This window comes from Lepus europaeus, chromosome X, assembly GCF_033115175.1.
Source record: "Lepus europaeus isolate LE1 chromosome X, mLepTim1.pri, whole genome shotgun sequence".
Taxonomy (NCBI): domain Eukaryota; kingdom Metazoa; phylum Chordata; class Mammalia; order Lagomorpha; family Leporidae; genus Lepus; species Lepus europaeus.
The window spans coordinates 271,484-295,561 of NC_084850.1; the positions used below are offsets into that span (position 1 = coordinate 271,484).

Below are 24,078 nucleotides of genomic sequence, written 5' to 3' on the forward strand. Positions count from 1 at the left end.
ATCCAGGAGCCAGGTGCTTCCTCCTGGTCTCCCATGTGGGTGCAGGGGCCCAAGCACTTGGGCCATCCTGCACCACTTTCCCAGGCCACAGCAGAGAGCTGGACCGGAAGAGGAGCAACTGGGACTAGAACCAGTGCTCATAAGGGATGCCAGCACCGCAGGTAGAGGATTAACCTAGTGCGCCATGGTGCTGGCCCCACAGTCAAGTGCTCTTTATCAAGTGAGAACCACTAAAAGCTGAGTTAAGTGCCAGAGTGGCAGGATGTGGAGTTAGAGGCATGGGGTGTCCAGGACAAGGGGCCAGGGACAAAGCGATTGTGATGCCACCTGTAAGGGCCATGCAAGAAACGTGAGGATGGCCCAGCAGCCACCAGCCAGTCCTGGCCCCATGCCAAGCACTCTATCTGTTGAGCAAAAAGCACAGAGCTTCCCCAGAGACCCCCTGGCGCCCAAGTCTCCCGTTTCTCAATCTGTGAAGCTCCATCTGTCTGCTTATCACCCAAAGCCCATCATTGCCATTGAGGTTCACTCTGGGCATACATTCTAGGAGTTTCGACAAAATTGTTTAATGGCCTGTATCCACGATGGTCATATGTATGCATTCATTTTTTTTAATTTTCTTTTTATTTTTTATTTTTGACAGGCAGAGTGGACAGTGAGAGAGAGAGAGAGACAGAGAGAAAGGTCTTCCTTTGCCGTTGGTTCACCCTCCAATGGCCGCCGCAGTAGCGCGCTGCGGCCGGCGCACCGCGCTGTTCCGATGGCAGGAGCCAGGTGCTTCTCCTGGTCTCCCATGGGGTGCAGAGCCCAAACACTTGGGCCATCCTCCACTGCACTCCCTGGCCACAGCAGAGAGCTGGCCTGGAAGAGGGGCAACCGGGACAGGATCGGTGCCCCGACCGGGACTAGAACCCGGTGTGCCGGCGCCGCAAGGCAGAGGATTAGCCTGTTGAGCCACGGCGCCGGCCTGCATTCATTTTTTAAACCTCTCCTTATGGGAAATTTGAAACATTTCCAAAAGTAGAATGGTTCCAATGTGCTCGTCATGCAGCTTCCGTGGCACTCACCTGTACCCACCACAGCCCCCACATGCTGAAGCAAATAACTGGGTTCTCCCATCAATAGTTCAGTTAGGCACAGGTTTCCTACACAGTCCTCAAACAACGCTAGCTGTAGGTACTGCCACAATCCCTCTTACACAGAACAGTCAAGGTCCTAGAGACCGGAGAAAAGGAGCCAGAAGTCCACATTCGTAGCTTGCCCCAAAGTGATGCCACTTCCCAGAACACCCCAAGCCTGGGAGTGGCATGGACTTCCCTGTGCCTCTCAGACAATGCCTGTGATGGCCTGACCTTCCTCCCTTGGGTCATTCAGTTCTCTTGTTCACCCAGCATGCATTTATCAGGTGCTTACATCAGGCCACGCATTGTGCTGTATGCTAGGGACACAGGAGTGAGCCACTGGCCCAGGCCCAGCCACCGTGGGGGTGTGCCGGTGCTGAGGGTCGCCACCATCCCAGATGAAAGCAGCAAGTGGCTTTATCCGCAGCTCCGCCCCACCACCCCTGTGCCACACCTACCCTTTTGCAGTTAGGACATCGTCTTCAGTTACCAGGGCCAGAATCCAAACCCAAAGTAGCATAAGCAAAAAGAGGAGGGGTCAGATAGATTGTTCCTACCCCAAAGCCTTCAGGTGATTTCAACTCCAGTACCCGGGTCAGGACGCTGGGCTCTGCTGTTCTCCGCGTTTGCATTTCCCAACATCCTGTCTCACTTACATGGGGGGCAATAATAATATGAAGCTACTTCACAAAATTCATGGAAAGTGGAATGACAAGTTTAGGGGTGGGCATTTGGCACAGCCATTAAGACACCTCTTGGGATACCCACGTCCCATTCAGCATTTGCAGGGGCGAATAGGAGCAGCCGTTAACTTTCGCCTGCCCGACATCAGGGTTCTGAGCTGAAGTGCATCTGTGTTATCCAAGCTGTTGCTATTATTGGTTCTATCTGTTCTCTTAGTCCACATGACTTCTCTTTTATGCCTTCCCTCTGCATGGCTAGTCTGTGCCGCCCTTACTCATTCTCTTCTGAGATAAATTATTAATCTCCCAAACGAACTATGAACATTATCTCGCTTTTAATTTTTTCCCTTTTTTCTGCAGACAAAGCCAAGGAATTCCTCATGTCCGACATGCCTCCAGCCCACTGTGCCCTTTTAGGGAAGGCTGATGTCATTGACTGACTCTGGCACCCAACAGATCGGTGGCTTTCAAGTGGCCTGGTCCTTCCAGGTGCATTTCACTGGACCCTCAGGCAGGCCCAAGAGGAGAGGCAGTTGGAACACGCAAATTCAGATTTCCTGCAAGGACACATCTTTTAGGTTTTCCTTCGCTGGCTCTTGCAGCTGACACACCCTTCTCCCTGCGCTCAGTTTTACCCCAAACTCGGCCCTCTCACCTGTGCTAGCTGTTAAGTGCTCCTTTTTTTCTTTTTTTAACCTGAGGCCCGAGGAGGGGAGGAGAGTGGACAGGAGAGAAGTCCTCCCTGAGGGTGGCAGGAACCCAGACAATTGCCCCATCATCGCTGCCTCGCAGTGTCTGCAATAGTCAGAAGTTGGAGTTAGGCACTGGCGCCAGCAAATGAAACCCAGATCCCGTCATGCAGTTAAGACACCCATCTCCCCGCCCCGCAGCGCAGCGCAGGTTAAAAAAAAAAAAAAAAAAAACATGTGAACATAAATTGACGATTGACGATTATGATTGTTGAAAAATTAAGTAGTACTATGGGCGCCCGCCAGGCATCCCCATCACAGCGAAACGGGAGGTTTTTCCAGAGAAGTGTAGACGGAGCGTGTTGCCCCACAACTCTGGAGAACATCCAAATCCCGTTTAACCCTGCATTTTTACTGTCTCGACACCTCTCTGCACCGCCCCCTCCGCTTTCCATTTCATTTCTGCAAAGCCTCCAGACCGTACTGGTGGCGCCAAGCCGCTGTGAACGAGGGGCGAATGCACTTAATGCTGAACAGTATGGAAATAGGCGCTGAGTCAATCTCACCAAAGCCGTGGGAACTCGACCCTAACCAAGAGCGTGCCCAGAACCCTAACGCACGCAGGCTCCCGTCCCTAGCGGCAGCCCGTGGGCATCCCAGCCCTGGCGGCTGGCCGAGTGTCTCACTGTCCCCAGAGGTCACAGCGTAGTCGGGAGTGTTCGGGGCCCTCTCTCGGAAGGGAATCAAGCCGGCAGTGAGCACAGGTTTGACCCTCAGCCACGGCTGTGTGGCTACACTGAGGCCGCGCCTCACCAACCACGGCTCAAGAAGCCGCCTCCCGGCACGCCCGCCGCGGCTCCTGGTTCCCAGAAACGTCACTTCCGCTCTGAACCCGACGCGGCCACCGGAGGTGAGGAGGCCGCCGCGAGAGGGAGGAGCCCTGACGCGCGGGGCGGGACCCGCGCGAGGCGGGAATGGGCGGGGCCTCGGCGAGTGGGGCGGTGCCCCGGCGGGCCAAGCTCGCGGGTTTCGGCCGGCCCCGGCAGGCTCTGGTCTCAGGCTTCGCGGCCGCGGCGGCAGGTGAGAACCTGTGGCCGGGAAGGGGCAGGCGGGAGGTGGCCTCTGGCCCTGGCCCCGCATCGCGATCGCCCGCTCGGGCGTCCAGCTCGGCCGGGCTCGGCAGGGGAGGGCCGCCGCGCGTCGAGAGGCCCGGCACGGCTACAGGGCCCGGGAGTGACGCGAGGGAGCCTCCCGACCCCGAGAGCGCCCGGCCGGGTCGCCAGCTTGCCAGCGGCAGGACGGCGACCCGCTCTCCCTTCCCACCCCCAGCTCCTGCCCTACCTCAGATCTTCCAGACTCCGGCAGTTACCCTAAGCCCGAACAGTCGGCCGGCTTGTGTGGAAAAAGCATCGGGGCCGGAATTCCCTCTTCTGCCTTGGGATACATCTGCTCAAACTCTTCAGGCCCCTCAGGCAGACATGGTGAGGGATCTCAGCCACACCGCCGCTGGGACTCAAAGCCGCCAGCCCCTCTGGAAAGATTGGTTATGGGGTGGATGGTCCTTAGTCTCTCCCTTCTGAACTGGTTCACACCACCTTGGTGGCTTCAGTCCTGGTGCCTTCATCTTTCTCCCTCCACTTTGCTTCTACCCCACTCCGGTTTCCCTGGCTCCCTCTTCAGCAGTGAGACACCAGGCTGGATCAGGCCTCCAGGGTAAGTGACCCAAACGGCAAGCCAGCAGAGGCCATGTCATCCTGGGTTAGGGACGGGGGAAATTCTCCAAAGGATAAGCCCCCTGCTTAACCTGCCCTCTACCCCGGTCTCAGGTGAGGAAGGGCCAAGGCCAATGGTGGCTGCGACTGATCGGCTGTGGAGAGGCAGGGGCTTCTTCCAAAATCGGGACATTACAGGGCATGAGGCACCTGACAGGAGTGATGTAAACTCCTGTATCCTCAGCCTGGTCGCCCCACTTCTAGCACATGATGAGACAGGAGGCTGATGGCTGCCCGAATTGAAAAGCGGGAAGAGGTGAACCTCCTCCTTTATCCAAGGCACCCGCACCCTAGAAATGCTGGCAGTCCCGCTGGGCGTGTAAGGCCCTGCAGGGCCACATATGAGGCGGGAGGCAAGGCCCTGGAGCCCAAGCAGAGACTCTCCTGTGTAACACACAAGGCCTAGGCACTTGAAATCTGGGAGCAGCCATTTCTCTGGCGCTCTGACAGGAGGAAAAGCCCTCCTACTGCAGTGGCCATGTGCTTTGACCTGACTCACTCCTGCTGCTCCTTCCTGCTCGCCACCCCCCAGGACCTCCATGTCATCACTGTAGGGAACCAGAGCAGCACTGTTCCCAACCTTGTGTTGGGGGCAAACATCCACCCCCGGGGCCTGTGGCGCAAAGGCCACCCACTGTTCACACAGCTTCGCCAACCATCTTGCACCTGCCAAATGACACCAAAACCCCCAGGTGTGCTCTCTAAAGGCCTCCTGGGGCTGGCTCAAGTCTCTCTTCCCCGTTAGCACCTTTTGTTCTCATCCAGCAGTTCTCCTTGCTGCCCCCCACTGTGGTATCCCGCAGCCCCACTGTAGTGGCATCCCGAAGCCAGTGGGGATGGCGCTCCCAAATCCCTTGGTGTTAGCACATCACTGCAGGGTCACTGTGATGGGCAAACTCAGGCAGCTGCATGGGAACGCCTATGTGTAAGTGACCCCTTTAGAAGAGGCAATTTTGGTGGCAGAGGGGACAGCCAAATGGCACTCAAGGGCCAGCACTAGTCACTGGCTTTCCACGGCCAAACTTGGGGCAAGGGGCCCTGCCCAGTCTTCTGTCACATGCACTTCTAGATCCCTGGGCTCCTAGGCTCCCGCCTACTCATCCTCACCAGCCTCCTTTCTGTGTCCTTTCTGTCCCCAGGGAGAGCTCTGCCAATAAGGGCAGCACAGGACCAGGACCAGCCCATGGACCCTCCTCAAGACAACGCAGTGGCACTGGCAGGGATGCCCTCCTAAGCCGCCAAGGGCCTGGGCACACTGTCCTCCAGGAAGAGCCATGCTATTAAGGAGGGGCAGAGGTGGCTGCCAGCATTGGCCTGGCTCCCTAGACCTGCTCAGAGCTGTCCTGCTGCTCACTGGCCTGCTATGGGGTGCCCGTGGCAGCACAGCCCTGGGCCACACCATGCCACTGACCGAGGGCCGCTACCTGAGCATTGGGGATGGCTCCGTGATGGAGTTCGAGTTCCCTGAGGAGAGCGAGGGCATCATTGTGATCTCGAGCCAGTACCCGGGCCAGGCCAATGGGACAGGGCTTGGCCCCACACTGCGGGTCACATCCCTGGACACAGAGGTGCTGACCATCAAGAATGTGAGTGCCATTAACTGGGGCAGTGGGGGTGGCTTTGTGGTAAGCATCCACTCTGGCCTGGCCGGGCTGGCCCCACTCCACATTCAGCTTGTGGACCCGCACAAGGCACCCCCCACACTGATTGAGGAGCGGAGAGATTTCTGCATCAAGGTCTCACCTGCTGAAGATGCCCCGGCCACGCTCGGCGCTGAGCAGGCTCACTTCTCAGAGAACCCAATACTCTACCTGCTCTTGCCTCTTATCTTCGTGAACAAGTGTTCATTTGGCTGCAAAGTGGAACTGGAGGTTCTGAAGGGGCTCATGCAGAGCCCCCAGCCCGTGCTGCTGGGCCTCCTGGGCCAGTTTCTGGTCATGCCCTTCTACGCGTTCCTGATGGCCAAAGTCTTCATGCTGCCCAAGGCCCTGGCTCTGGGCCTCATCATCACCTGCTCATCTCCTGGCGGTGGGGGAAGCTACCTCTTCAGCCTCCTTCTCGGAGGCGATGTCACCTTGGCCATCTCCATGACTTTCATATCGACGGTGGCCGCCACTGGTTTCCTGCCGCTGTCCTCAGCCATCTACAGCCACCTGCTCAGCATCCATGAAACACTCCATGTGCCCATGTCCAAGATCCTGGGTACCCTGCTGTTCATCGCCATCCCCATAGCAGCAGGTGTGGTGATCAAGTCCAAGCTCCCCAAGTTCTCCCAGCTGCTGCTGCAGGTCATCAAGCCCTTCAGCTTTGTGCTGCTGCTGGGGGGCCTCTTCCTGGCCTATCGCATGGGGGTCTTCATCTTGGCAGGTGTCAGGCTACCCATTGTACTGGTGGGCCTCACAGTGCCGCTGGTTGGCCTCTTGGTGGGCTACTGCCTGGCCACATGTATGAAGCTGCCGGTGGCCCAGCGGCGGACAGTCAGCATTGAGGTAGGGGTGCAAAACAGCCTGCTGGCCCTGGCCATGCTGCAGCTGTCCCTCCGCCGCCTGCAAGCCGACTATGCCTCCCAGGCCCCCTTTATCGTGGCGCTGAGTGGCACCTCCGAGATGTTAGCCTTGGTCATTGGCCACTTCATCTACAGCAGCCTGTCCTCGGTGACTTGAGGCTCCTGGGTCAAGCTTTGTTCAGCCCCTGTACTCCACCATCCCCACTGTTCTTGTGTACCAAAGGCCTTTAGTTCTCATGCACTATGCACTCTGAAAAATCCAGGCTTATTTTTTTTACTGATTTTTTTATTCTCCAGCTTTCAGTGCCAAAGAGGCCATGCTGAATTAGGTAGATGGGCACTGCCCAGAAAATATATTTCAATAAAAGAGAGAAACAAGCCTGGGTCCCTTCCAATCTTTATCCTTTGGGACCTGGGTAGCTGTGGGCCAGGGAGGAGGGCCGACTTGGGTGACACCGCACCATGTGTCCCCTACCTCTGAGAAGTGGGCCTGGCTGGTTCCCCTGCCTGCTGCGAGGCACCGATGGGTTTTTTGCAGCTAGACTACAGACAAGGAGACAAAAAGACATCAGGCAGTGGGGCAAGCTTGGCAGCACTGGGTCATGCTTGGACTCGCTGAGAAACAGAGAATCAGGGTTTGCATCGACCTGCTCCACCAGCAGGCTGGCAATTGAGGGCGGGCCTGGATCTCCGCGGGGGCGAGTGCACCTCCTGGCCCGTCCTTTTCCCTAGCCTGTGTTCCCAGATGAAGCAAACCTGTCCCAACTCGTTTCTCCTCCCTGTTCTGGAAGTCTGACCCTGGGCTGCTTTCCCGTCCCGTGCCTTGGCCAGCGGGGCGGGGTTGGGGGCTGGGGGCAGAATCCGTCAGCCTGGGCGTTTCCCCTGTGTTGCTAGGCGGGACCCCAAGGCGACCCCTCCTCCTGGGGCGCGGGCCCGAGGCGGCACGGGAGGGGCTAGAGTGTGTCACGGGTGACCAGGCGCGAGCTGGAGGCGGGACCGGGAGGTGGGGCGAGGCGCACCCTGGGGGCGGGGCCAGGTCGCGCGGGCGGTGGGCGCGCCCCGCGCCGCTTCCGGCGGCGGCGGGCGGTTCCGGCGCGCGCCCGGGGCGGCAGCGCGCGGTGGGGGGCCGTAGGGGTGCGCGCCGGCCCTAGTGGACGCCGCCGTGGCCGCCATGCAGCTGACTGTGAAGGCGCTCCAGGGCCGCGAGTGCAGCCTGCAGGTAGGGTCACGACCAGGCCCGGACCACTGTGCCTGGCTTGCGCATTCACGCCCTCTTGGAACAGGGCCGAGGGCGGGAATGGGACGGGCGGGCCAGCCAGGTCGGGGAGGCCGGGAGAGCTGCGCTCAGGAGGGGGACGCGAGGGCTCTGACGCCCTGGGTAGCGGACTCAACCCCTGCCTCCTCCCCTCGGCCCGCTCAGGTGCCGGAGGACGAGCAGGTGTCCACGCTTAAGCAGCTGGTCTCCGAGAAGCTGAACGTCCCCGTGCGCCAGCAAAGGCTGCTGTTCAAGGGCAAGGCCCTGGCAGGTAAACCAGGGAGAGGAGACGCCCAGGGATCCCCGCAGGAAGTTGGGGGACGGATGTGCAGGCCGAGCCCGGGTAGCAGCGCGCTGACGCCCCTGCCAAGTACAGCTTGGCCTTCGCAGAGGTGGCTGAATCCACCAGAGCCAGATGCTACGTCGTTGGTTCCCCCCGCCACCGCTACAGCCGTGGGTAAGAAACCCCACCGGTCTTTCTTTGGCAGATGGGAAACGACTGTCGGATTACAGCATCGGGCCCAATTCCAAGCTGAACCTAGTGGTCAAACCTCTGGAGAAGGTGTTACTGGCGGAGGGCACTGCTCGGAGACTGGCCGACTCACCACCCCCGCCCGTCTGGCATCTGATCTCCAAAGTCCTGGCCCGCCACTTCAGCGCAGCCGATGCCAGCAGGGTCCTGGAACAACTACAGAGGGTGAGAAGGGTAGCCCTGGACTTGCGCTCCAGTCCCAGCTGCTCCCAGCCCCTAGGCGCCTCTGTCACAGTGCCCCCTCCCCCACTGGCACCCCCTGAGCCCTCCTGGCCTTCTCTCCTCAGGATTATGAGAGGTCCCTGAGCCGCTTGACCCTGGATGACATCGAGCGCTTGGCCAGCCGCTTCCTGCACCCTGAAGGGACTGAGGCTATGGAGAAGGGCCTTTCCAAATAGCATTCGTGGACCGTGGGGAGGACCCAGAGGCCGGGCCACAGCTGCATGTCGCATTAAATGTGTTCTCATGTTGCAGTCTGGCTCATGATAATAGTAGCTACCATGGACCTGGCTCTTGCTAGGTGCTAGGCACTACTCAAAGTACTCGGCCTGGGCTCGCTCCCACACCCTGCAGAAGAGGTGAGACAGCACAGTGGAGGCCCCTAGCGATGAAGTGGGGAGCCGGAATCGCAGTCCAGCCAGCTTCCAGCGGTGCCTCACTGTGAGGAGAAAGGGGCTGTTTGGAAGCACGGGCTGTGGCATTTCACACTTAGCCCACTGAGAATCAGCTTTTCAATGAGGCCTTCCCAAGCCTGGCCCCTGCCGCCCAGTCCTGCTACCCTGGAGCCCTGCTGGGTCCAGCAGAGCCCTCGGCTCACCTTCACAGGACCTCACCTTCACAGGACGCCAAGGGGCAGGCAGCCCTGGGCTCCCTCAGCTGCTCTTGACGAAGGAAAGGCAGGTTGGGAGCCTGGGAGATGCAAAGTTACCCAAGCTTGGTGGTGTCACCTTGGGCAAGGCACGCTGCCATTTCGGTTCCCCAGCCATCGACTCTGTACAGTGAGGGCCAGCCCTCCAACCTGAATCCAGTTCCTTCATCCTTACCCCAGCCCGGGGCAGGAGTCTCTGTAGTGCTCCTCTCCTTGTGTTCAATAAACAAACTGAAGCCAAAAATGACACAGTGGCCCGAGATGTGGTGTCCTAGGCCTTGGTGACACAGCTCTTCTTTGGGGCATGCTGTCTGTTCAACTCCTTCTGGAAGTGGGTCATTCACGCCCATTGGGAGCTGACATGTGACTTAGCAAGGCAGTGTCAGTTAGGAGTCGCCCACAGCCTGGAAGGTAAATAGATGCTTCCCCCCTCACTGGGGTGCCAAGGCTTTCACTTTGCGTGGCCCTCCCTGCCAGAGAGGAAAACTCAGGTTGCTGGGGAGGGGACAGAGGTGTGTGCTGGTGGCACTAGCTCCTCTTTCACCCTGCCCGGATGCACTGCAGGGCATCTGAGCACCTGCTCCCTGGGGGAGGACCCCTGGGACAGTGGAGGCTGGAAGGGAACCACACAGGAATGGCGCTCAGCGTGCACAGGGCTGCACCTGCCTTCCGGGCCTGAGGCCCACCTGCCCGGGCCTCATGGGGCTGACACTAGGTCCCCAGGCTGGAAGAATGGACAGAGGCCTGACGGGAGAACGCTTTGAAGAGCAGCCAAAAACCTCTGGGGGTCTCAAGCCACAGGGCTGCATTTAGAATTATGGTCCGGTCACTCAGAGGATAAACTTAGCACTGCTCTCATTTACTTTGAGTCAGGAAACTTCGTTTGCACCAAAAGGAACCATGATAGCTAGACGGCTTTGGGTTTCCGATAATTGGTTTAATATTGAAGGGAATTGGTTCTGTCAGTTATGGAAACTTGCTGGCTTCTGAAACTGAAAAGCCCAGAAGTACTGGCCGTGGCTGAGTAGTTTCCCCAACTACCGAGTTTCTTCTTGCCTCCCTCTGCGTTTCCCGCTATCTGCTTCGTCTCAGGCCGCTACCTCCAAGGACTGAAAGATGGCTGCCTGCTACTTCCATGGAAGCCCTGGTTCGCAGCCCACACCGAGGAGCACCTTCTCCTGCAGCTTCTGTCTCAGATGTCCCCAGCAAATAAACACTGTCATCTCATTGGTCAGAACTGGATGGTGCGTCCAATCTTTTGGTGGGGGTGCAATCTTGGGTGAGGGTTAGCATCCTATCAGGCTGCCCCTGGGGCTGGACATGGAGCCGGTTCCGTGGACACAGATGGGCCACAAGAGGGAGGAGGAGGTTGTGGAGGAGAGCAGAATGGTGGCTACAAACAGCAGCTGTCCGCTGCTGGGAGCACTCGTGCATCGGAAAGATGCCGACCACTTTGCAGGTAGTGAAAGAGGAAGGGCTGGAGGGAGGGAGCTCATGCAAGGGGAAGCATTTTCTGAGGCTTGTAGCCATGCCAGGCACCGTGGTGTGTGTTTTCAGCGTTTGTACCTCTGACAGGAACTCGCTGCCCCCAAACAGACAACGAGAGACTCACGAAAAGGTTCTTGAGTTCGTTATGCCGGTGCCTTCCCGCTTGGAGGGTGACAGGTTGCATGTCAGGTGTTCAGGGACTCAGCTGGGCCAGGGAGGAGACAGCTTTCCCGATGCACTGTCTATATGGTCGGCAAGTGTGGTGAGTGGCTGCCTGTGGAGGGGGGACCAAGAGGGGGGTCCTCCTTCCTCCAGGGGGAGCGTGGGGAAGAGTGGCCGGATGTGGTTTTGTCACCTTTGGAAAAGCTAGGTGGTGGCCATCTGCTGGGTGGTTGAACATGGGTGGGGAGAGCTCAGAGGGGACGTGGGGTTGGACACAGCCATGGAGGCGTGAGGACTCTTCAGGGTGGTTGCCAGGGCCTCACTGATGCAACTGATCAGAAAACTCACTGATCGGAAAAAAGCTAAAAGGAACCGAGGCACCACTTGGTAAATAACATCGCACGGTTCCAAGTCCTTCCTATGCAGAGTTGTCTCATCTCAGCCTCACGTAGCTGCCATCGGCTGGGAAATGAAGAGTCAGCACTTGAATCCGGGTGTAGCCCAGTTCCGAAGCCCTGATGACAAGCTGTGTCCAGCAGTCATCTGCAGGCAGGAGGTCCTAGAAGCCGTGAGGTTAGATGAGCTGTTTTCCCCGAGAGTGGCATGAAAAGAGGGGACAGGATGAGTACTGAGGATCTTCAACAGCTGGAGATGTGGAGGCTGCAGTGCCCCCAACCTTCCACCCAAAGGTGCAGCGAGGGCAGAACTAGTAACCATGGGGCCACTGGTGATGCTGAGGGGAAAGGATCCGAAGAAGATGAGGAGGCAGTGGTGCTGACCAGGACCCTCTCGTTCCAAGAAGCCTGTGTTGTTGGGGCTCGGGGGTGGGGTGGGAGTGGGTGTGAAAAGAGCACAGCTGTTATTGGTGTCGCTGGCGTTCAGCAGGCCAGGGAGGTGCCATGGGAAGCGAAGGCAGAAAGCTGGCATAGCCCGAAGCCACAGACTTCCCTTCCCAGAGTCTGGGGTAGCCATGCACACCTGCAGCCCCCAAATACTGAGATCCTCCATGAAAGGCTGGCATGGTTATGGCAGGCACCTGCCGCTGCAGGTCACATATCTACCTCTGGAGATGGCACCCCCTGCCCCATGCAGAGCCCTTGGGGAGGGTCCCTGGGACAGTCCTGGAATCCCCAGCAACAAAGTCTGATCTCAGAAGGCCCAGATGAGCAGCCTCTCCAAACCAAGTGTCCTGGCAGCCTGCAAGGCATGCAGGGTGTGCACTGTGGCAGGGCCCATGGAGTCTATGTGCTCACCATTGGCTGGCACCTTGCAGGCATCCAGCGTGGCCTCACTAGCTCCAGCAGGTTGCCTGGGCGAGGTGCGGCCAGCAGAGAAAGCAGTAGCTAGGACGGTGGGGTGTGGGAGGCATGCTCTGTCTCCCACTCACCCTTCTCCACAGGTAATCAGACACCAACAGTCTTTCAGAGCCCTGAGCCTTGATGCTGTGTCCTCCCTGCCCACATCCCTCCTGATGGCATCAGGCTGCTCCCTGCTGGGGATGTAAGGTGCTGGCCACCAGACGGCCTCTTGCAAAGCTGTTTTCCCTTCCTAATTCACTAGGGAAGTGCCTAATGCTTGGAGATTTCATGAATATTCTGCTCCCTGACAGCCTTTATGATGGTCTCACCATCTGCTGGTGACCTGTGCCTCAACCAGTTATTAAAAATTGGGGGCTGGTGCTGCGGCTCACTTGGCTAATCCTCTGCCTGCGGCACTGGCACCCCAGGTTCTAGTCCCAGTTGGGGTGCCAGATTCTGTCCCGGCTGCTCTTCTTCCAGTCCAGCTCTCTGCTGTGGCCCGGGAAGGCAGTGGAGGATGGCCCAAGTGCTTGGGCCCTGCACCCGCATGGGAGACCAGGAGGAAGCACCTGGCTCCTGGCTTCAGATCAGCACAGTGCGCCGGCCACAACACGCCAGCCATAGCAGCCATTTGGGGAATGAACCAATGCAAAGGAAGACCTTTCTCTCTCTCTCTCTCTCTCTCTCTCTCTCTCTCTCTCTCTCTGTCTAAATCTGTCAAAAAAAAAAAAAGTTGGGAACTTAATCAGTTTATTGGTGATTGCAAAATGGTGATTTTCTGGGCTTGCTTTCTACACTGCTTTGTTGTCACTTCAGTATAAAGAGCATTCCTTTTACTCTGTTCTCGATCACAAACTCATCTGTTTACTCAACAACTGAGAATCCAAGATTGTCATTTTTGGCCTAATTTTCCACTGGACTATGCATAGAGTCATGTGCATAAATCATGTGTACAGCTCAGTAGATTTGCAAAGTGAGCACAGCCATGCACACAGTTCACAATACAGAACATTGCCAGCACAAGAGAACCATCCCTCATACTCACTCCCTGCTTCTGCTCCTGTCCAAACAGTCTACTATCTTTTTGAATGCTCAAGTTGTTCTAATGCTTATTCTTTCAGGCTGGTTCCTGTGTTGTTTTGCCATGGACTATCCATCCTTCTGTTTTTCTTTATTTCTAATTTTTTTAAAATTTTTTTCAAAAGGCAGACAGAGAGAGATCGATCTTCCACATGCTGGTTCTCTCCTCAAATGTTCCCAACAGCCAAAGCTGGGCTAGGCTGAAGCCAAGAGCTGGGAACTCAGTCTGGGCCAGTTTCCCATGTCGGTGGCAAGGACACAAGTACTTGAGCCGTTATCTGCTGCCTCCCAGGGTGCGCGTTAGCAGATAGCTGCATCAGAAGTGGCGTGGGTAACTGAGAGTGAAAGCAGGCGCTCTGACATGGGATGCTGGCGTCCCAAATGGTGATTCAGCTGCTCTGCCAATGCGTGCCCCGTCTTTCTGTTTTGTAGTCAAACCCTTACTTATTGGCACTACAAGGTGCTCCGGGCTCATCTTGTGCTTCTTCCTGCTGCAGCCCAAGAACCAGCCATTTCTTCAAAGAACCTAGCTCCTCTTAGCGGGAAATGGTATTTACAAAGCAAGATCTGCACATAGGATATGTTCACTGTTACTGGGATGTATGGCAGCTTATCATGACTATAACACAATACCCGAGCAGACCAACTTTACAAGGAAAAGAGGTTCACTTTGGCTCCCAGTTCTAAAGCTGCAAGATAAAGCCTCATCCAGTGATGGGCTTCTTGCTGGCAGAATCCAGAGGCCATGCAGAGCGCCACATGGTGACAGACAGGGAATGTGTTTGTCTCTCTTGAAAGCCACTATGGATTTGATTATGGGGCTCCAACCCCAGCAACTTAATCCAGTCTAATCACTATGCAAATTGGATTGAGTTTCTGCCCTGTTGGTACCATTAATGCAAGCCTTTGGGATTTAAACTTCTGTAGGAGTTCAGGGGCCAGGTGATATTTAAACAACAGCATAAGGTGCCACTGCTTTTAGATTCTTTCCTTATCTTTTTAAAAAGATTTATTTATTTGAGGGGCTGACGCCATGGCTCACTTGGTTAATCCTCCGCCTGCGGCGCTGGCATCCTGTATGGGCGCCGGTTCTAGTCCTGGCTGCTCCTCTTCCGATCCAGCTCTCTGCTGTGGCCCGGGAGGGCAGTGGAGGATGGCCCAAGTGCTTGGGCTCCTGCACCACGTGGGAGACCAGGAAGAAGCACCTGGTTCCTGGCTTTGGATCGGCACAGCACTGGCCGTAGTGGCCATTTGGAGAGTGAACCAATGGAAGGAAGACCTTTCTCTCTCTCTCTCTCTCTCACTGTCCATAACTCCACCTGTCAAATAAAAAAAAAAGATTTATTTATTTGAAAGGGAAAGAGAGGGATAAATAGATCTTTCATCTGCTGGTTTACTCTCCAAATGGCTGCAATGGCCAGGGCAGGGCCAGGCCAAAGCCAGGAGCCAGGAGCTTCATCCAGGTCTCCCACTTGGGTGGCAGGAGCCCAAGTACTTGGGCCATTTTCTGCTGCTTTTCCAGGCACATTAGCAGGGAGCTGGATCAGAAGAGGAGCTTCCAGGACTGGAACCAGCTCTCATGGGATATGGGTGTTGTGGGCAGCATCTTCAAAAAAGCAAAAGAGATTGATTTTATTTATTTGAAAGACAGAGTGGCAGAGAGAGAGAGAGAGAGAGAGAGAGAGAGAGAGGTCTTCCATCCGCTGGTTCACTCCCCAAATGTCACAGCAACCAGAGCTGAGCCGATCTGAAGCCAGGGGCCAGGAGCTTCTTCTGGTTTTCCCACACAGGTGCAAGAGTACAAACACTTGGGCCATCTTCCACTGTTTTCCCAGGTGCATCAGCAGGGAGCTGGATTGGAAGTGGACCAGCCAGGACTCAAACCGGTGCCCATATGGGATGCTGGCATTGTAGGCCAGAGCTTTAACCCACTGCGCCACAGCACCAGCCCTGCAGGCAGCATCTTGACCCTCTGTACCACAACATCAGCCCCCAGCTTTTAGATTCTCTCAATGCACAGACAGAGTTAGGAAATTCTTAGGAAGATTCTATTTACTTGTTTATTTATTTTAGAAGTAGAGTTACAGACAGAAAGGTTTTCCATCCACTGGTTCACTCCCCAAATGGCCACAACAGCTGGAACTGGGCCGATGCAAAGCCATGAGCCAGGAATTTCTTCCAGTCTCCCAGGTGGGTGCAGGGGCTCAAGCACTTGGGCCATCTTCCACTGCTTTCCCAGGCCATGAGCAGGGAGCTGGATCAGAAATGGAGCAGCCAGGACACGAACCGGTGCCCATAAGGGATGCTGGCGCCTCAGGCAGAGTCTTATCCTACTATGCCATAGCACCAGCCCCAGGAAATATTTTAAGAAATCACAAGTTCACACTTAAACCTCCAATTCCATTCCATCATCACAGTTCTTTCTCTCCTTCCCCCCTTCCACAGTGAAAATTCTCATTTCTAACAACATTGAAATATTTGCTCCTTTGCTGTAGCGGATAGAGTCTGTCTTAAAGTACACCCAAAATAGCTTCACACTCATCACTAGCATTATCAACAGCAAACATGCTAAGAGCAAAGCCAGTTCTCATTATCCTTAGACTATATCCCACAGAGGAATACAGTGAGAACAAGACTTAAAAGATAATTATAGCACCTGATTTTTTTCATTCTTTTATTTTTTAAACAGCAAAAAGTAGATATGGTTTAAAATCAAAACTACATAAAAAGGCATAGTCCAAGAAATTCCATACAGCAGCCAGCGCTGTGGCCCAGCAGATTATTAAGCTTCCGCCTACAATGCCTATATCATATATGGGCACCAGTTCAATTCCTGGCTACTCCCTGCTAATCCGCCTGGGAAAGCAGTAGAAGATGACCCAAATCCTTGGGACCCTGCACCCACCTGGGAGATGCAGATGGACTTCTAGGCTCCTGGATTTGGTCTGGCCCCAGCCCTGGTTGCTGCAGCCATTTAGGGAGTTAGCCAGTGGATGGAAGATTCTCTCTCTCTCTCTCTCTCTCTCTCTGTGTGTGTGTGTGTGTGTGTGTCTCCTTTATCTAACTCTGCCTTTCAAAAAATAATCTTAAAGAAATTGCATACAAATCTCAACCCCTATAGATGACTATTTTAATTGGTTTCTGGTTTATCCTTCCTATATCTGGTTTTTTTTTCTCTTTTTTTAATATTTATTTATTTTACTTGAAAGTAAAAGTTACAGAGAGGCAGAGGCAGAGAGACAGAGTGTCTTCTATCTGCTGGTTTACTCCCCAAATGGCCACAATGGCCTGAGGTGGGTGGATCTGAAGCCAGGAGCTTCTTCCAGGTCTCCCACGTGGGTGCAGGGGCCCAAGGGCTTGGATCATCTTCTACAGCTTTCTCAAACCATAGCAGAGAATTGGATCAAAGTAGAGTAGCCGGGATTTGAACCAGAGCCCATATGGGATGCTGGCACTGCAGGCGGCGGCTTTACCCACTGTGACACAGAGCCAGCCCCCTGATTTGTTTTTCAATAAGCATATGTATCTGCGAGTGTGTGTTATGTGTGTGTAAGGGGGGTGAGGGTATGTGTCCACTGCACTTTTTGTTACATGACAATATACCCGAAATCCTTTCATTTGTCATTAGAGATTTTCATTCTTTTTACTCTTTATAAAGAATTTTATATATTTATATATTATATTTTATTTATATATATTCTTTTATTTATTTATTTGAAAGGCAAGGTTACAGAGAGGCAGAAGGTGGAGGGGAGAGAGAGAGAGAGAGGTCTACCATCTGCTGATTCACTCCCCAGATGGCCACAATGGCCAGAGCTGTGCTGGTCCAAAGCAAGAAGCAGGAGCTTCTTCCGGGTCTCCCATGCGGGTATAGGGGCCCAAGGAGTTGAACCATCTTCTACTGCTTTCCCAGGCCATAGCAGAGAGCTGGATGGGAAGTGGAGCAGCCAGGACTCGAACCAGTGCCCTTATGGGATGCTGGCATTGCAGGCGGAGGCTTAGCCCACTACACCATAGCGCTGGCCTCAAGATTTTCATTTTTATTTGATTGCTGCATAAGACTACTGTGTGAACATAATATATTTTATTTTTCCAGGCTCCTGCTGATGGATGTGAATATACAAATGTGTCCAATAGTTTCTATTAGCATTTATGTTGCAATTGCTTGGTGTTTGTGAAGTAGCTCTCACATGTAGGATTGCAGAGTGCAGACACACTTCAAGCACATCAAGGCTTGTACTTCCTTATTTTGTTGCATTCAACAAGCAACAAACTGGCTACTGTATCTACTAAGTACTGGAGATCCAGCACTGAACAAGATGATTCGGAATAGCATGCAGCAAAGTGAAATCAGCAAATGCTGAAGAGTGCGTGAGGGTACTGGGTTATCCTAGTGATCCGAAGGCCTCTGGGAGGTGACATTGAAACCAAGTTCCCTATGGTGAGGAGTCATCCATGGGAAACGCTGGGGGCAGAGCCTCACAGAATACATACACAGGGCTGGGTGCGGGTCAGGCCCGGTGAGCTGCAGAGAATGAAGGGCAGGAAGCAGAGGTGAGAGGCATAAAAGGAGCCGGGATCCAGCTCACATGGGCTTTTCTAAGCCACAGCAGCAAGTCTGGATTGTTTTGGTGTTTAAGCAAGAATGTCATCTGATGTGATTTTTACTAGAACTTGAAAACTCAAGTTTCAAGCCTGTGGAGAGCAGGCTGTGGAAGGTAACTGCACGGGATCATCAGTCATAAAGCTGTCGAAGGGGACTGGGAAGGCAGCAGAGGATTCCCAAGTGCTCGGGTCCCTGCCACCTATGTAGGAGACTTGCATTGACTTCTCGACTCCTGGCTTCTGCCTGACCGAGCCCTGGCTATTGTGGGCATTTGGGGAATAAACCAGCAGATAAAAGATCTCTCTCGTGTGCTCACTCTTGTCTTCCAAATAAATAAATCTTTTTTAAAAACCCGCAGAAGGGCCAAAGTTGTGGCAGAGTGGGTTAAGCTGCCGCTTGTGACACTTGTTAGGCCGTCACAAAACACACCAAACACCGGAGCAAGGGAACGGGTTTATTGGGGAAACCCAGCAGGCTGGAGGGGAGGGGCAAAGAGGGAAAAAGGGAGAGAAGGAGAGTATAAGAGAGAGAGACAAAGAGAGGAGCTAGCGAGGAGAGAAGAGAGAGCGAGCAGGAGAGACGAGAGGAGGCGAGGAGGCGAGGGGAGGAGAGGAGAGCAGAGGAGCCAAGAGAGCCACGTGTTCAGGAGGGCAGACAGGGAAGCAGGAGCAGCGAATTAGGATGGGGTGGAGCTTGACACCGGTGGTTGGGCCATGTGGCCACCTGGCTTCCAGCAATGGCGGCTGGAGCTAGAGCCTAGGATGGTGTCAGGGTGTATGTAGATTGTGCCATAGATAAAACTGCGCCATTTTCCTAACAGCATTGGCATCTCATTTGGGAGCCAGTTTGAGTCCCAGCTGTTGCACTTCTGATCCAGCTTCCGGCTAACGCACCTGGGAAAGCAGTGGAAGATGGTCCAGTACTTGGGTCCCTGCACCCACGTGGGAGACCTGGCTCCTGACTTTGGCCTGGCCTGGACCTGACTGTTGCAGTTGTTTGGGGGGAGTGAACCAGCAGGTGGAAGACCTTTCTATCTCTCCTTCTCTCTCTGTAATTCTGCCTTTCAAATAAAGGACTAAATCTTGAGAAAAAAAAGATTTATTTATTTATTTGAAAGGCAGAGTTACAGAGAGAAAGGGAGGGAGGGAGGGAGAGAGAGAGACATCTTCCATTGACTGCTTCACTCCCCAAAAGGCTGCCACAGCCAGGTCTGGGTCAGGCAAAAGTCAGGAACCTGGAACTTTGCTACTAGTGGAGGGGAGAGCGGTTGCTGGGGTTAGTTTCATAGGTTCTTTTCCTCCCTTTAGTGTAGAATTAAAAAACAGGAAACAGTATGCAAAGAAGCAAATACTTTTATTTGATTGGAGGTGCCTATCAGATGGGAGGTGGTTTCACATACTGTATGTTGATTGGCTTAGGGCTCATGGAGATAGCGGGGGGGGGGGGGGGGGGGGCTCCTGGAAGCAGCCTGACTCCCTCTAAAGGCTCTGCCCCCTCCTCTGCCGGCTCTGGGTGCAGGATTGCCCCTCCCCCCCAGGTGTGATGGAAAGCTACAAGGTCACACATGCGCAAAGAAGCTATTGGGGGGGGGGGATGCCGGTCAGTCTAGAGACATTCTACCTATATCTGAGGGGCGTACGTGCCCCCAGTCCCACTGGACGGGCTCAAACTCCATCCTGGTCTCCCACACGGGTAGCAGGGGCCCGAGGACCTGAGCCATCATCCGCTAAGTGCCCAGGCTGCAGTGTTTCTGGATACAGGCCCTCTGCTTCTCCTTCCCCCTCTGTGGGATAAGGCTGCCAGGAGGGCTTCCTGGGCGTGGAATTCCTGAAATTCCTCCCAGACCTTCATCAGCACAGTGTGATTGGACCTTAATAGCCCTCTTGGCTGGAGGTGGGAAAAACACCCTCAAGCTGCCCTCAAGCTGGGGGAGGGCTGGGTCCACCAACAAGGTAATGCAATGTGCAAATGTTGGACTGCTTCCAAGGCTGGCATCTACATTTTTTCTCATTCATCCGCACCAAAATTCCCATTTTCTCTGGCCCCTCTTGTTAGCAGAGTTGTGTGGAATGGAAGTTCTTGCCTTCACGCAAAAGAGAAGTCAGATGTGAGAGAGAGTAGTCAGCAAGGCAGGGCATGTGTCAGAACTGGGCATCTGAGCGAGTGTCCAGTCATTCAGAAGGGGAGGGCAAGGCTCAGTGGCGAGAACATTCCTGATGGGCCAAGCGCCAAAGGACCAAGAGCTGAGCTGATGGCTGGCGCCGCGGCTCACTAGGCTAATTCTCCGCCTTGCGGCGCCGGCACACCGGGTTCTAGTCCCGGTCGGGGCACCGATCCTGTCCCGGTTGCCCCTCTTCCAGGCCAGCTCTCTGCTGTGGCCAGGGAGTGCAGTGGAGGATGCAAGTCCTTGGGCCCTGCACCCCATGGGAGACCAGGATTAGTACCTGGCTCCTGCCATCGGATCAGCGCGGTGCGCCGGCCGCAGCGCGCTACCGCGGCGGCCATTGGAGGGTGAACCAATGGCAAAAGGAAGACCTTTCTCTCTGTCTCTCTCACTGTCCACTCTGCCTGTCAAAAATTAAAAAAAAAAAAAAGAGCTGAGCTGAGAGCCCAGTCTGCACCGAGACTGGGCCTTCTGAGGGACTGGGGTCCAGTTCTTCCCTCTGTTTCTCTTCCCTGGACAAGGACTTTGCTGGGTATGAAATGGATGAAAGCCCTCCCAAAGCTTTATTACCCAATGTTATCAGACTGAGCAGCCGGCTTAGCGCCAGGCAGAGGGCTCTCCTGGGGTGCCTATTTGGAGGGCAAGGCTGGGGCCGCCTATAAAGTGACTGGGGTGTGGACAGGGCTTTGTCGTGCAAAAAAATGCAGGACTGCTAACAAAGTGCACGTCCCAGGCTGCTACATTGCTTTCCACCGGGGCTTTGTTTTCCTTAGGCCCTCTTCACACACATAGCTAATCTCTCCCTTGCTACCTAACAGTCTCACACACACAGTCTGAGATCTATCTTGTTACCTAACAGAACGAACTGATACAATGGAACTATGATACATTTGGCAAACTTCAGCGACAGAAAAAAAATCTAGAGCCAAGCTGGCGTTGTAGTTTAGCAGGTAAGGCCATAGCCAGCAACGCTATGAACTGGCTGCTCCTCTTTTAATCCAGCTCTCTGCTGTGGCCTGGGAAAGCAGTAGAAGATGGCCCAGGTCCTTGGGCCCCTGTACCCATATGGGAGACCCGGAAGAAGCTCCTGGCTCCTTGGCTCCTGGCTTTGGATCGGTGCAGCTCTGGCCGTTGCGAGCAATTGGTGAACCAGTGGATGGAAGACCTCTTTCTCTTTCAACTAAATAAATGTTTTATTTATTTATTTGACAGGCAGAGTTAGACAGTGAGTGAGAGAGAGAAGGTCTTCCCTCTGTTAGTTCACCCCCCAAATGGCCGCTACGGCCGGTACTGCGCGGATCCGAAGCCAGGAGCCAGGTGCTTCTCCTGGTCTCCCATGGGGTGCAGGGCCCAAGCACTTGGGCCATCCTCCACTGCCTTCCCGGGCCACAGCAGAGAGCTGGACTGGAAGAGGAGCAGCCAGGACTAGAACCTGGTGCCCATATGGGATGCCGGCGCCGCAGGCGGAGGATTAACCAAGTGAGCCATGGCATTGGCCCCAAAATAAATAAATCTTAAAAAAATATATATTGCAGCTCAGTTTCTCCAGGGCCTGTGGGTACCAGCAGCAATGTGTTGTCGGGAACCGACCACGCATCTGCCTGCTTCACTGGAGGTATGCTCCGACTAGCACGCTAGCATCGAATCACGAGTGAAGCGGCACACTTGCAGAGCAACCTCAGTGTTTCTGATGCTGCCAGGGTCTCCAAAAGCCCCCACGTTGGGCCACTATCGCGGGAACTCAAGGGGCGTCCCGGCAGCCTCGTCAAAGGTGTGTTTGCGCAGGCGCGCGTGGACGTGGTCGTGCGCGAGGGGCGGAGCTTCAGGAGGGCGGGCAATCTACGAAGCTCCTGGAGATGGCGGGCGGTGGCGTAGCGCCCTGAGGGTGGGGTTGAAGGCGGGGCAGCGGCAGCCATGCAGGCTGCGGACGCAGGCGCAGGCAGCGTGGCGGGCGGCGCTCACACCCAGCGTGGACGGCGTGGCCGCGACTTTCCTGATGGTACCGACACAGAAGCTGCTGCAGCCGGTGGAACTCGAGAAGTCGCGCAGGCACCGCACGCTGCCATTCCGGGCGGAGACGCCGCGACAGCAGCCGCAAACCCGGGAATGCGACCACACTCCTTGTATCCTGCCTGAGGGGCATAGTGGGGGACGGGGTGGAGCTGCCCGTGGTGGGGGCAGGGTAGCCTGGAACAGCTGGAGGGAAGGGCGAGTGGGAGGACCGGTAGCACGGAAAGAAGAGCAGGGTAATCGGAGCCGGCCCGGATGGCTGTGGGATTAAAGCGTTAACCAGTGGGGGGCGCCCGAGAGAGGTCGTGGAAGCCGTCAGAAGAGCAAGGGAAACAGACACAGGCGAAGTCGCTTCCAATGGTGCCTTTACCAAACCTCCACCAGTACCCTCAGTGTGCCTTTTCCCACCCGTCTGGAGGCAGAAATCGCCTGTGAGTCCCTGGCTCCAGATGCTGAGCCTCACCCAGAAGCGATTGGAAAGGACCTCGCAGTGACCGGCACCGTCCTGGCTGTGTAAATGCTACAAGGGGCCGTGGGTGGGGTGGCAAGAGCGGGGTAGGGGGAGGCGGTGAGGGGAAGGCAGCAGGTGATGTGGCCATTCTCCACCAAGAGGTAGTCTGGGAAACCTGGAGGCACTCCAGGGGAAGTCTAAGGAGCAGGTCTGGGACACTGCCTGAGAGACTCTGTAATACCGGGGCTTCCAAAGATCTGCTGCAATGAATGCCTGAGGGCTACAGCAAGGAATGTGGGCAGCTACTGTCCCTGACTTGATTTTCTTGTTCCTTCCCTTTTAGCCGCTGGACAGCTAAAGATCCTCGCCTCCTCCGAGTTTCCATCATCAACTTTCTTGAGCAGCTTTCCTTGGTGGTGCGGACCCTGCAGCGCTTTGGGCCTCCCATTGCCCGCTAAGACTGGACTGGGTAAAGGGGCCCAGTTGTTACCTTGCTCCCCTCTTAGAAAATGTGTCTCCCTAGGGCGATCATGTCGGAAGCAGGATGGGGCCTAATGGCTTGCCTGCATTGGGTTCTGGGTGCTCAAGATCTATTTGTTTTCACCAGTGCTTAAATGTTTGCTACCACAGAAAATAAAACTGACCTCTTCCCAGTTTCATATCCTTTTCACCTACAAATATCCTTGCCATTGTCCTGGAGTTGCAGTGGAAGAAACGAGATTCACATGTTTAAGAAATACAAGTTGGGGCTGGTGTTGAGGGACAGTGGGTTAAGCTGCCACCTACGTTGCTGGCATCCCATATAAGTACCAATTTGAGTCCCAGCTGCTCTACTTCCCATCCACCTTCCTGCCAGTGCCCCTGGAAAAGCAGCATAACATGGTCCAAATCCTTGGGCCCCTACCACCCTGTGTGAAACCCAGATAGAGTTCCAGGTTCCTGGCTTCAGTCTGGTCTGTTTGTGTGGCGAACCATCACACCTTTCTCTGTGTCACTTGTTCAACTAAATAAATCTTAAGGATAAAATTTAATTGTAGACAATTTAAGAAATAGAACAGGAAAATAAACAATTGGGCCTTACCATTCAGCATTTGCTGTCAATGTTTTTGAATATTTTCTTACTTTTAGACCTGTACTTATATAGCAAATATGCAACGGTAATATGTATAAAGTTTTACAAGTTTAGCATTAAGCTTTTCCTGATATCTTTAAAAGTCAGCATGAGGGGCCAATGCTGTGGTGTAGTGGGTGAAGCCACCCGCCTGCAATGCCGGCATCCCAAATGGGCACTGGTTCAAGTCCTACTTGCTCCACTTCCGATCCAGCTCATTACTAAAATACTGGGAGAGCAGTGGAAGATGACCCAAGTCCTTGGGCCCCTGCACCCATGTGG

At 54.8% G+C, this 24,078-nt stretch overlaps 3 protein-coding genes across 8 annotated transcripts; all 3 read left to right on the forward strand.

The window, feature by feature from the left end:
• The first annotated feature begins 1,940 nt into the window (after positions 1–1,940).
• Positions 1,941–7,230, forward strand: SLC10A3 (solute carrier family 10 member 3). 6 transcript variants are annotated; one of them, XM_062184010.1, is made up of 3 exons: positions 1,941–3,403; positions 3,823–4,206; positions 5,405–7,230. In XM_062184010.1, exon 3 carries the CDS (start codon positions 5,540–5,542, stop codon positions 6,926–6,928), a length of 1,389 nt encoding a protein of 462 aa, XP_062039994.1. In that variant the 5' UTR covers positions 1,941–3,403; positions 3,823–4,206; positions 5,405–5,539; the 3' UTR covers positions 6,929–7,230. The 6 variants fall into 6 exon arrangements, with proteins under 6 accessions (XP_062039994.1, XP_062039996.1, XP_062039993.1 ...); XM_062184012.1 differs by having other exon boundaries at positions 3,840–4,206; XM_062184009.1 differs by lacking the exon at positions 1,941–3,403 and adding an exon at positions 3,490–3,573.
• Positions 7,231–7,867: 637 nt separating this feature from the next.
• UBL4A (ubiquitin like 4A) lies at positions 7,868–10,658 on the forward strand. The gene is made up of 4 exons (XM_062184151.1): positions 7,868–7,990; positions 8,192–8,297; positions 8,515–8,723; positions 8,846–10,658. Exons 1-4 carry the CDS (start codon positions 7,943–7,945, stop codon positions 8,954–8,956), a joined length of 474 nt encoding a protein of 157 aa, XP_062040135.1. The 5' UTR covers positions 7,868–7,942; the 3' UTR covers positions 8,957–10,658.
• An 11,465-nt stretch (positions 10,659–22,123) lies between these two features.
• Positions 22,124–23,338, forward strand: LAGE3 (L antigen family member 3). The gene is made up of 3 exons (XM_062183571.1): positions 22,124–22,347; positions 22,619–22,747; positions 23,029–23,338. The coding sequence occupies exons 1-3, from the start codon at positions 22,139–22,141 to the stop codon at positions 23,141–23,143; spliced, it is 453 nt and encodes a 150-aa protein (XP_062039555.1). The 5' UTR covers positions 22,124–22,138; the 3' UTR covers positions 23,144–23,338.
• Positions 23,339–24,078: the final 740 nt, after the last annotated feature.

Bases quoted from the DNA above. Each gene is read 5' to 3' on its own strand.
- LAGE3 (XM_062183571.1), top strand. From the start codon at position 22,139: ATGCAGGCTGCGGACGCAGGCGCAGGCAGCGTGGCGGGCGGCGCTCAC. The intron at 22,348-22,618 runs GTATCCTGCCTG...AACCTCCACCAG, and splicing joins GGAATGCGACCACACTCCTT to TACCCTCAGTGTGCCTTTTC. The intron at 22,748-23,028 runs GTAAATGCTACA...CTTCCCTTTTAG, and splicing joins ACCGGCACCGTCCTGGCTGT to CCGCTGGACAGCTAAAGATC.
- SLC10A3 (XM_062184010.1), top strand. From the start codon at position 5,540: ATGCTATTAAGGAGGGGCAGAGGTGGCTGCCAGCATTGGCCTGGCTCC.
- UBL4A (XM_062184151.1), top strand. From the start codon at position 7,943: ATGCAGCTGACTGTGAAGGCGCTCCAGGGCCGCGAGTGCAGCCTGCAG. The intron at 7,991-8,191 runs GTAGGGTCACGA...CGGCCCGCTCAG, and splicing joins GCCGCGAGTGCAGCCTGCAG to GTGCCGGAGGACGAGCAGGT. The intron at 8,724-8,845 runs GTGAGAAGGGTA...TTCTCTCCTCAG, and splicing joins TCCTGGAACAACTACAGAGG to GATTATGAGAGGTCCCTGAG.